Source organism: Nannospalax galili, unplaced genomic scaffold (genome assembly GCF_000622305.1).
Source record: "Nannospalax galili isolate Female #2095 unplaced genomic scaffold, S.galili_v1.0 scaffold851, whole genome shotgun sequence".
Lineage (NCBI taxonomy): Eukaryota > Metazoa > Chordata > Mammalia > Rodentia > Spalacidae > Nannospalax > Nannospalax galili.
The window spans coordinates 238,374-250,871 of NW_008330578.1; the positions used below are offsets into that span (position 1 = coordinate 238,374).

Sequence of the window (12,498 nt, forward strand, 5' to 3'; positions counted from 1 at the left end):
TGTTTTGTTTTGTTTTTGTCTTTTTGAGACAGGGTCTCCCTGTAGCCCCAGCTGTCCTGGAACTCACAGAGATCCACCTGCCTTTGCCTCCAGAGTGCTGGGATTAAAGGCATGTGCCACCACGCCCGGCCGGTTGTTTTTTTTTTTTTTTTTTTTTTTTTTAGTAACTTTTCTTCTTTTGGTCTTATTGTCCTGTTTTCTGTATCCCAGCATCATAGAAGAAATTAAAAGCTCCTTTTAGTATGATCAAATACATTAGATATTTAATCAACCTTATTTTTTCTGAGTTATAGACTGTAGGAGTCCTGCCGCTTTTTATTATTGCTATTAATCTGGCCTAAGAAATTTATTCATTTATTTCCTAGGTCCCTTTGTCCTTTAGGTTAAGCCATTTTTGACTTAACTTTGGCTTATTTGCTCCTTTTTGCCAGGAGTGTCCTGAAAAAAGTGTATAAGATAAAAATTAAGACTTTGCATTTTAGAATGTATTTAGCTAACCCTTACTTTGAATCCATTTTTTAAAATATTTTATTCATTATTTTTATTTTATGTGTATGAGTATATTGTCTGCCTGTGTGTAAATGCACTCATGTCATGCAGTGCCCATGGAGAGCAGAAAAGGGCATTGGATCCCCTGGAACTGGAATTATGGATGGTTGTTAGCTGCCATATGGGTGCTGGGATTTGAGCCCTGGTCCTCTGCAAGAGCAGTCAGTGCTCTTAACCACGGAGCCATCTCTCTAGCCCCTTTGAATTGATTTTTAGCTGAATATAAAATTGTTACAAATAAGAGACTCAGCAGTTAAAACCATTGACTGCTCTTGCAAAGTACCTAGGTTCATTTCCAAGAACTTACAGGGTGGCTAACAATTCATACATAACTCCAGTTCCAGGAGATTTGATGCCCTCTTCTGGCCTCCACAGGCATTACATGACATGAATGCCCTTACATATATGCAGGCGAAACACTCATACACATAAAATAAAAATAAGTAAATAAAAAATTTGGGGGCTGGAGAGATGGCTCAGCGGTTAAGAACACTGTTCTTGCAGAAGACCCAGGTTCAATTCCCAGCACCCACATGGCAGCTAACAACTGTCTGTAACTCCAGTTCCAGGGGATCCGACAGCCTCTTCTGTACTCTGCGGGCATTGCATGACATGGGTGGATCTTTGTGAGTTCAAGGCCAGCCTAGTCTACATAGTGAGTTCCAGGTCAGCTAGGGCTATAGGGAGACCCTGTTGCAGAAAAGACCCCCTCCCAAAAAAAACCCAAAAAAGCAACAAAAAACCCCCACAATTTTTTATAGTTTCTTAAAGACTACATTAGTATATTCTTACATAGATATTTCATGTGCATATATGCATATGCAACACAGCTATTTTATATATGCATGTGTGTATATATTACATGTGTGCCATATGCATAAATATACACATATATACTTCACATTTACTCTTTGTTTATTCAGGTTGCTGTAACAAAAAGCCATAACCTGATGTTTATAAAGAGCAGAAATTTTCTTACAGTTCTGAAGTCTGGGAAGTCTGAGATCAAGACACTCACAGATTCATCATCTTATGAAAGCCCTCTTCTACATAGCTGGCACCTGATCACTGCATCCTCACATACTATAAGGAGTGAACAAATGCCCTTGAGCCAATTTTATAAGGGCACTAGTCCCTTTTGGACTCTGCCCTCATGGCTTTAGTCCTCTTTATAAAGGTACCACCTTCTAATACTGTTGCCTTGGAGATTAGGATTTTGACATGTGAATTTTGGGGTGACACAAACATTTAGATCACAGGACATATATGTAATGTTTTGGTATCAATACACTTCATTATACTTGGCTAAAAATTTTTAAGCCTCCCTTTTTAAAAATTTGTTTTTATTGAATTTTTGTGTATTTTATACAGAATATCTCAAATAATCTTAATCATCTTTATATTATACCTCTTTCCGCACCAGCACGCTTCCACAGCCCCCTGACTGGAACCCATATACTCTGTCATCTGTATTAAAGTCCACTGTGTCAAGTCAGTGTCCCCATCTTCAGCTAAGATTGGGGTCTATTTTTCCTTTGCCCAGTTCTATGCTGGGTTTTTGACTGCCTGAGTTTGCATGGGACTTGTGTATGCTGACACCATTGCCATAGAATCATGTGAGCAGTGTCCCAGGAGCTCGTACAACTCTGTTTCCATATGGTCATGCACCTCCTCCCTGGCTCTTACAATCTTTCTGCCCCTTCTTCCTCAGTGGTCCCTGAGCCCTGGGTGGGTGAAGTTTAATGTAGGAGTCCTGTCCAAGGACCAGTATTCAGCAGACTCTTAATCTCTACATTTTGGCCATTTGTGACCTTCTGTGTTCCTGGCTCTCTGTTGCATGAGGGATCTTCATTAATGAGAATTGAGAAATTCGTTAGTATTGTCTTCATTACCTCTGTTCTATGTTCCGTGCACCTTAGGTGTAGAGGTTGCATTGTAGATGTGTCCTGTAGGCCTGGGAAATTCATAGATAATGTTTGTCACTTTTAATTAGTGTTCACAATCTCCACTAGCAATTGAACTACCTTTCCCCTTTAAATTCAAATTACTATTCCCCAAGAAACTATTTTTCTCTTTTCTTAAGCTTTAAGTATGCTCTCTTATTCTATTCACAACTGGTGATCTTGCTTTTTATTCCTCTGAGAATGAAGCAATCAAAGGAAAAATTTTAGTCCTTTCATTTAATTTCCCAACTCCAGTATCTTTACCCATATTCAGGGCCTTTTCTTTCTATGATAATAAAGTTGCCCCCTTGGATCCATAGATTCAAGCGATTATGAAAACAAAAATATTTGGGAAAAATTGTATCTATACTGAGAATGAACATGAACATGCTATTTTCTTATTATTCTGTAAACAATACAAATAAACATTTATGCACCACTTACATTATGTGTCATGAGTAATCTAGAGACAAAAGCATATGGGAGAATTTGTGTAATTTATATGCAGGTACCAAGGACTTGAGCATCTTAGAATTTTGGTATCTGCAGGGGTTCCAAAACCAACACTTTGCACTTACTGAGGGACAACTATATATCTAAGCCAAACTTTCCCTTTTATCCTGGGACCCATCTCTTCTTGGCTACTCAAAAATTATAACACTGGGTCAGCCAATTTTCCCTTTCTATTAAACCATTTAGTTCATCCTACAAATAAATATCCTGAATATTGTACCCTTTAAAAAAAAGAAACCTTTGATCACATTCTACTATTAATTTCTCTGATTCTAGTTATTACAGATTGTTTTTAAATGATTTATTTATTGTATATGTGCATGTTTGTGTGAGTGTACATGCCTGTGCACACTTATGGAGTCTGGAAGAGTGGGTGGGATGTCCACCTCTATCACTCACTGCCTGTTCCTTTGGGGGCTGAACCTGGGGCTTGTGTTTGTGTTTCTTGGTTAAGCTGGAAATCAGCAAGTCCAGTGATTCTTCTGTCTCCACACTCTTTACATCTGGGATCACAAGCATGTGCAAGATGCCCCGCTTGCTGTGTGGGTGCTGGACCCAAACTCTAGTCCTCCTGATTACAACAGGAAGCACACTTAACCATTGAACCATTTTGCCAGTCCCTAGTTACTATAAATTCTTTAAAAGTGTTGTTTACACTTTCTCCTCTTCTTTCTCTTTCTAGCTCTAACCATTTTATTAAAACTACTCTTGTAAAGATCAGTGACAGCCATCAAAACACCAAATCTTCTGGAAAATTCTCATTCCATACTTATGTAACAATTCTCCCTTAAAATCCAGTTTTTACCTTGCTTCTATGATACCCTACTTTCTTGCTTTTCCTCTTACCTCACAGCTTACCCTTAGTTTCCTCTTCTTGATATCCCTAATTTTCCTGACCTTTAAATGCTGGAACCCAGTGTCTACCTTACCATGTCCAAAATTATACCAGTTTTTCCTCTGTAAGACAAGATAGAGGGCTGGAGAGATGGTTTGGCAATCAAGAGCACTGGCCGCTCTTGAAGAGGACCTGGGTTTGGTTCCCAGAATCTATGTTGTGACTCACAACCATCCATAACTCCAGTTCCAGGGGATCTGATGCCCTCTTCTGACCTCCGTGGGCATTACATAACATAGGTGTACTTACATGCAGGCAATACACCCATGCACATAAAAATAATAAATAAAATATACTTTTAAAAAATGGTTAAAAAACAAGAGTTTGTTGTTGTTGGATTTTTTTTTGTCTTTTGAGGTGGGGGGTCTTCCTGGAGCCCCAGTTGACCTGGAACTTGCTATGTAGACCAGGCTTACCTCACAGAGATTCACCTACCTCTGCTGAAATTAAAGGCATGTGCCACCATACCTGGAAAGAGTGATCTTTTGAATCAGTTTGGGTGTCACACCCAGTCTGTGGTGAGATCCTGGTACCTCTGACCTACAAAACATGCCAAAACTCTAAGCCCTTTCAAAATAGGAACTGGACATGGTGGCATACACCTGTAACTGCAAGACTTGGAAGACTGAGGCAGAATTGTGGATTTAATGCCAGTTGGGTTTCATAGTGAGACCATGTCTCAAAAACACTAAACAAAAATAAATACCTAACAACCACAAAATTCTTTTGTTAGATCACCATTCTTACTTTCATCTAAGTAACCATGGTCCTGTGAATTTTTTTAATGAATAGCCTCTAAATTAGACATGCTTTCCTTTATCTTTTCATGGTTTGTCCTCAACAGAACCCTCAGCCAAATGCTTTGAAAACTTAAGTCATATTATGTCACTCTTCTCCATATCTGGGGCGACACCCCATCTTCCTTAAAATAAAAACCAAATAAATTCCTTTACATGGTTTACAAAGGCCCTGCCTAGTCTTGTCTCTGCCACCTCTCTGCTTCATTACCCCTCTCCCTCTTATTCACTGTGCTCCAGGCACTCTAAACTCCCTGGTCTTCTGAGCATACCAAGTCTACTGCCACAGTTAAGAAACTGCCAAGTTTCCCCCAAATGCTACTGCCTTACTTCATTCAGGGCTTTACTCAATTCAGCTCCCTAAGAAGTATTCTCTGAGACCCTGCCTGAAGTGATGCATTCTCTCCACCAGTCAGCTTATCCTTGGCTGCTATTGACCCTACTTTGCTTTAATTTTCCTTAAAACTTATCTCCATTGTTGTCTCTTTTAGTTCTCTAGAATGAAAGTGCCATGAGAACAGAAACTTTTGATTACAAAAAAAGTGATAGTATTCAGCAGGTGTTTAATGAGGCTTTGTAAATTGATTAAATAAAGGAATGCTTGTGTATATACACATGCAGTGGGTTATTGCATATGGTTTAACAGGAAAATAATAGTTCTAGCTTTCTATTTTAAATGTAAAAAGATGGCTCTGTTTTAGCAATAAGAAGTGTGTGTGATCAAAGTACAGACCACGTTAGTTTCATTTCTTACTTTCAAGATTCCAATTTTCCAGGTGCTGCAGTTGCTTAGGCCTTGCTGCTTTTGGGGATGACAGAAATTTATGAGTTCTGCCCTTCTGAGCACATTGTATACCAGCTAGGTGCTTAACTCTCCTTAATCTATTCATCAACGAAAGAAAGAATAAGCTATTCATTATCATTAAAATGTTTCCTAAGATGTCCTAGTTTAAAAAAATATTTTTGTGATGGATCTTTGAAAGTTCATTAGATGCTTTTTATTTAATATGATGTTCTAAACAGATAATTATTAAAAGCACTGCCACCTGAAAACACTACATTTTACTGTTTTGAAGTTTATTTTAAATTTAATTTTGAGTCAAGATTATTTTGGCAAATGCCTTTTTTAGGGTAAATCCCACATAGATGTTTTACTGATACTGTACCATATGGTGATCAATCTTTAAAAATATTCTTTATACATAGATTACATAGATAGATTACACTCCAAGAACACCAGTAACCATATAAAACCATATTTCTCTCTGAAAGAAACAAAATGTTAAATATTCAAAACTCAAGATTTTGCTTGTGAGAAGTAGGACTTCAGTTCTTAAATTTATTTTCTTAAGAATATTTTTGAAACATCAACTGTCAGAGTACTTAGATTTTTTTAACTTGCAAGGTAATAACCACTATAATGTCCTTAATTAAGTTCATTAGATGTTTCTATTTAACTTTTGTAAAGGTAACAATCTTTATTAAACTGAAAATAGTAGAAATCTTTTATTCTAGGGACACACACTGTTTAAAAAGAAGCTAATTAGAAAACTAGATGAGGCCTAGAAACCAACAAAGGAATTTCACTCTGGAGACTGGCTTTATGTTGAAACCTAGTTGCTACAAAATAAGGCAACTAATTCTCCCTCTCCCTCTTTCAACTTGACCGTCCCTCTTGAGGAAGCTAGAGATGTCAGATGGTTGAAGTCTTTGCTGTTAAGGATTGGGCTTCTGTGTTACTGTTCTGATTAAAATTAGCAACTTTGATTTACTTGGAAATTAAAGGTCCAGGATGTGGTGCTTTTCCCATGATTCATATCAGTTATGCTACCTTGTTAGATGTCACTGTGCACAGATTTTTAGAAAGTAGGATCTAAAGTCTAAGGTTTCTACATAAGCTCCTCTTTACGTTGCCTTTACGGTTCAGAGAAATGAACACTTTTCATAGTTTAACTATTTTTCTTTCTCTTTTCATTCCCTTTCCATATCCCTTTTATATTTCACCCAACACCAAAAATGCCCTTTCAGAAACACAAAGTAGATCTTTTCTACAAACTACGCCATGTGATGAATGAACTTATTGACCTGCGAAGGCAGCTACTATCTGGTCACCTGACACAGGATCAGGTGCGGGAGGTTAAGCGGCACATCATCGTGCGCCTGGACTGGGGTAATGAGTAAGTATGACTATTACTTGGGCATCTCTTAGTTTCATTATAACTCAATCCTTGTGGAATTTGAACCTGATCAAAACTTCTCTGTAATGACTAAAAGATAATACTATCTTGTTATATTCCCCACCAAGTTTTGCTAGGTGTCATTGTTTCTTCTAGTTAGCAAAGGGCATTCACTGGTTCTAGTTTGAAACTCTCTCAACTTCTGGAAAGAATTAAAGAATTTAATAAATTAAAGAATTTATTCTCTTAAGTGTCTTCAGTAGATCAAATTCCTTGACTTTAGATCTCAGTAATCACAATATCCTTTTTTTTTAAAGCCTTGTGATGCTTTAAAAACCAACCAAACAAACAAAAAACCCATAAAGTTGGGGCTGGAGAGATGGCTCAGTGGTTAAGAGCACTGGCTGCTCTGGCAGAGGACCTGGGTTCAATTCCCAGCACCCACATGGTGGCTAACAACCATCCATAAGTCCTGTTCCAGGGGATCTGACACCTTCTTCTGACCTCAATAGGCATTGCACGACACGGATGCATCTACATACATGCAGGCAATACACTCATACACATAAAATAGAAATAATAAAATAATTTTTTTGTCTTTTTTGAGACAGGATCTCCCTGTAGCCCCAGCTGGCCTGGAACTGACCTTGTAGACCAGGCTGGCCTCAAACTCACAGAGATCCACCTGCCTCTGCCTCCCAAGTGCTGGGATCAAAAGCGTGTGCCACCATGACTGGCTCATAAACAAAATATTTTTAAAAATGTAAAGTCAGGGCAGAAAGATGGCTCGGTGGGTAAATGTGCTTGCCGTCAAGCCTGACCACTTGAATTTGATTCCTGGAACACACATATTAGGAGAAATTAACTACCTCAAGTTGTCCTCTGACCTCCACATGCACACTGACACAGTCATTGTCACACAATAAATAAATATGTAATTTTTTAATGAAAAAAAGTGAAGTCAGTACTCTTTACATTTTATAGCCAGACAATGAATCAGACTAAGCATTACCTATAGATGAGAATTTTCTGCATTTTTCCTTAAGAATATTTTTAATTACTTTGTCATTTGAGAAGACTCTTGCATTTATGCAGTGGATATGATGATTTTTTATTGCACTGAAATTAAATTTTTCAACTTTCTCATTGGAAGTTGATAGATTAAATTTTATTTCATCCTAAATTTAATAATTGATATAATACTCAGGTGCTTTTGTCTCATTCTCATAAAATCAGGTCCATTTAAATTTGAAGTGACCATGTTGCTTCCTACTTCAGACATACAGATATACTTAAGTATATTTAAGTATACATCATCACTTCTTCTCCCTCCTAAGACATTATCAAAATGATAGAAAACAAAAGGAGGCTGGGTGTGGTGGCTCACGCCTTTAGTTCCAGCACTTGGGAGGCAGAGGCAGGCGGATCTCTGTGAGTCCAAGGCCAGCCTGGTCTACATAGTGAGTTCAGGTCAGCTGGGACTACAGGGAGACTTGTCTCAAAAAGACAGAAAAAAAAAAGAAAAAGAAAACAAAAGGAATGAGAAGGGTGCCCACCACCAATAAATGAGATATATGAGCACGTTTCCGGAAGATGAGAAGTAGGTTACTGACAGAAGAAGAGTATGTGTGGAGAGAACTTGAGCCACTGATGGAATAGTGTCTGCTCTGCAGTTCCTGGAATCAGGAGAGGACAAGGGGGCCTTAAGGGGGTAAAAGTGGTTTGAAAGTATATGTAAAGGATAGTGCATCTCATTGAGAAGAATACATGGCCAGTTGTTTCCCCATCATATAAACCAATACAGAAACTAACAGTCTCGGGGAAAACTGGACAACAGGGATAACTGGTACCTGGTGTATTGTGGTATTTAAAGGTTTCATAGTATAATGACAGATCCCTCCCATTTATCAGAGGGAAAAAAACTCCCTACGTTTCTTCCAGTGCATTAGATATGAATGAACAATCAAATTTCTCTGAGAGATGGCTCAGTGGTTAAGAGCACTGACTGCTCTTGCAGAGGACCTGGGTTCAATTCCCAACACCCACATGGCGGCTACGAACTGTCCTTAACTCCAGTTCCAGGGGATCTGAAGCTCTCTTCTGACCTCTGTGGTGGGATTGCACAACATGGGTGCACTCACATACATGCAGGCAATACACTCATACACATAAAATAAAAATAATAAATTTTAAAAATTTCACTAGATACTTAAATAAATTGTCTCATGGAAGAGGGAGAACAGTATAAACCAAATACCTGGGCTCAGAAGAAATGACTTTATTGTCAGAGAGAAGTAGAAACTCATTAAAGACTTTTAGACCAAAACAGATTCCTCTAATATCTATAAAGAGAATCAGGAAGGCTCATTATATAGAATTAGAGTCAATGAGAAAAGAATAAAGAATATGATTTCTGAAGTTGCTCAGAATGAGAAGACAAATTTTATATAATCTCCTTGAAAGCAAAACAAATAGGTAGGAAATAATTGAGGGAATAAATTTAATACTGCATTATTGGGGAGGTTCAACATCAGATGTAATCCCCAGAAAAAGAGCAGACAATAAAGGAATGAGTTCTAAAGAAACAAAGAAAATTTCCCAGAGCCCTCAACAGTAGCCTCCAGATTGAAAGGACCCACCATACACTTAGTGTAATGAATAGACTTAGCAAAACAAACTACATATTGCGGCATTCTTGAGTATTCTTGAGATGAAAAGAAGATCCTTAAGGGTCTTCAGACAGAAAGACAAATTCTCTTACAAAAGAAAAGTAATCATATTGGCATTTGTCATTGACACTAGATACTAAAGGATAATAAAGTAATTGCTTCAAAATGCTGTGGGGAAGTGATATGTCAGAGTTTTATAAGCAATCAAACTTACTGATTAAGTGTGAGACCAAAGAAAGCTATTTTTAGGTATTCAGGGATACATAATAGCAACCTCTTGTTTCCTCTTTCTGTAGAAGAAACTTGAGGATATGTTCCTGTAAAGTGGAGGCATAAACCAGGAAAAAGGAAGTATGTACTCTTAATAATTGGAGTGTTACTATTCATGACTGAAAACCAGAGAAATACAACCTAAGTTGATTATTTGTAATCTTTTTGAACGGACAGCATCCAATCCTTGTTAGTTTTGTTTAATTGCATCCTTTTTTGACTCCTATGTTCCTTGTTATATACTAAACTATTTGTATAATATAGTCTATATGAATATAGGTACCCTGATCAGTATTCTCTCATTAGTGACTTGGAACAATAAAAGGCTAAGTAAAATATAATATTGTTAAATTACAGCATAACTATTGATTCTGCCTTCCCCCTTATAAAATGATATAACTACATTTTTTTTTTTTTGGTCCTTTTGAGCAAGGGTCTCCCTGTAGCCCTAGCTGTCCTGGAACTCACTATGTAGATCCACCTGCCTCTGCCTCCTAAGTGCTGGGATTAAAGGTGTGCACCACCACGCCTGACTCTATCACTATTTTTAAAAAAGAAACATTTCCTGTTCATGTTTGATAGCAGATCTGGTTTATTGTAAAGACATTTTATGCCATTAGGTTATATAAAAAGACAATTACACACAAAAAGCTGAGCTCTTAAAACTATATCTGTTATTCTTGTGTATGCCTTTATAGTTCCAAACTTCTTGTTCCATCAGTGTTTTTATAAATGTCACAAAATATTGAAGCTTAGCATATATTGGTGTATAACAGATCCATCATCAGTGTTCGATGGATATATATTAATGTTTAATTTGATGTAATGGAATATTACTCATACTTTATGCCTTATCTATAAGTTCTAACATATTATAGCTCTGCTTTTACAGAATCAATTTCAGAAACCATTAATAATAACTGATAGTATATATAACTACATCACTGTGTCAAGCACAAAGTTTCGCTTGTAAGCATTTTTATGGTGAAATACTATTATGACCTTCTAGTACAAAAGCTCCATTTTACCACACTGAAGAAAGTACAGCCAACTTTCTTTGTGTTGTATAATACAGTGAATGGTAGGACTGGTATTTGTACCTAGAACTGATCCCAAAGTCCATAGAGTTTGCAGGACCTAACCATCTCTCTATTTGTGTCTTAAAACTTGGCAACTTGTCACCAGTACGTGTGGTCTGTATGCTATTTGATCTTTGTTTGTTTTTTTTTCTCCAAGTATTACTGTATATATGTTCCTGCCCCCCAACTTCTTTTTTCCTCCTTCTTTCCCTATACCCTTTAGACTTTAAATTAAATGCAGAACTCATCACAGTTTCAAAAGAATTTTTATTTTGTTTCCTATGATTAGGAATTATTTATCTGTTCGAAGATTTAAAGGTTTGGGGATTTAACTGTTTGCATCTTATACTTGATGGCCCACTACTTCCATAAGTAAAAATTATTAAAGTGTGTCAAGTAAACTTTTAGTATTATGTTCTTATATTTTTAGGAACTATAATATAGGAAGGGTGTAATACAAAGTTGTGTTCAAATTAGCTATTCATTCTTGCTCCTAAAGTGTCTTGTATAGAAAATGTCTAATTTATATTCAGTACAAGGAATTTAAAATAATGTCCCCAGAAATGTGATTTCAATTTGTTAATTTAATATTTTCAATACCTTCCATAAAGACTTTTTTTCTGTCTCTAATTTCCTCACTACTGTAAATATAGCATAGAAAGACAGGCCTGGTGGCACACACCTTTAATCCCAGCACTTGGGAGGCAGAGGCAGGTTAGCCTGGTCTACATAGTGAGTTCCAGACCAACTGGGACTACAGGGAGACCATTTCTCAAAAAGACCAAAAAAAGTGTGTGTGTGTGTGTGTGTGTGTGTGTGTGTGTGTGTGCGCGCGCGCGTATCATAGGTAAATTAAAATTGTAATCCAGGACTGATATGGGTAAATTGATTTTTGCCTTAGAAAAATACCCAAATGAGAAATATTTTCTTTAAAAATTTATAGATTTTTATGCATTTTAAGTAGAAAGTTCAGATTTGAATAATATGCAAATATTTTATAAGCTTTTGTTGATTTAAAATAATATATCTATACATTATGCTGTCAGATGAAATAATTGATATTTTTATTATAAAGTCACAACATTTTAAATGAACTATTTATAAATTTACAATTCTAGTTCTTTTATTTGTGTTTTGTTTGTTTTAGACAGGGTCTCACTTGTAGCTCAGCTGTTTTTGAATTTACAATCATCCTGCCTCAGCATCCTAAGTGTTAGGATTATAGGGTGTGCCTGTAATCCTATGCCACTCTGCCCAGCCTTTTATTCTTTCTTTCCCTTACTTTCTTTCTCCTTTCCCCTCTTTTTTACTTCCTCTGATTTTCATCTGTAGTAATTCAGCCATGTCTCTTTCTCCCCACTTAGTTTATGTCCTTTATCTAGGTAATTGCAAGCAATATTGCAAGTAGTAGCTTAAATTGTAATATGTAAAAAAAAAATCACCCATTGAGTTTCTCATGAGTTGACTTTTAGCTAAGACTCAAAAAAACATAGTTTCCTTTTAAAGATAAAGATTTTTTAAATTATTTAATAACCACATAATTAGAAGAAGCATTTCATTACAACAGCATTGACATATTCAATAACAATTTCCAGAGCTAAGATGC

General features: G+C 36.7%; 1 protein-coding gene across 1 annotated transcript in view; it reads left to right on the forward strand.

Moving 5' to 3' along the window:
• The window catches only part of Dock3 (dedicator of cytokinesis 3), a 480,991-nt gene that overhangs the window by 219,557 nt on the left and 248,936 nt on the right, over positions 1–12,498 (forward strand). Inside the window, exon 5 of the mRNA XM_029554349.1 lies at positions 6,726–6,874. Within this exon, the coding sequence (XP_029410209.1) occupies positions 6,765–6,874 (110 nt within the window). The 5' untranslated portion in view covers positions 6,726–6,764. The remainder of the gene's footprint in view (positions 1–6,725; positions 6,875–12,498) is intronic.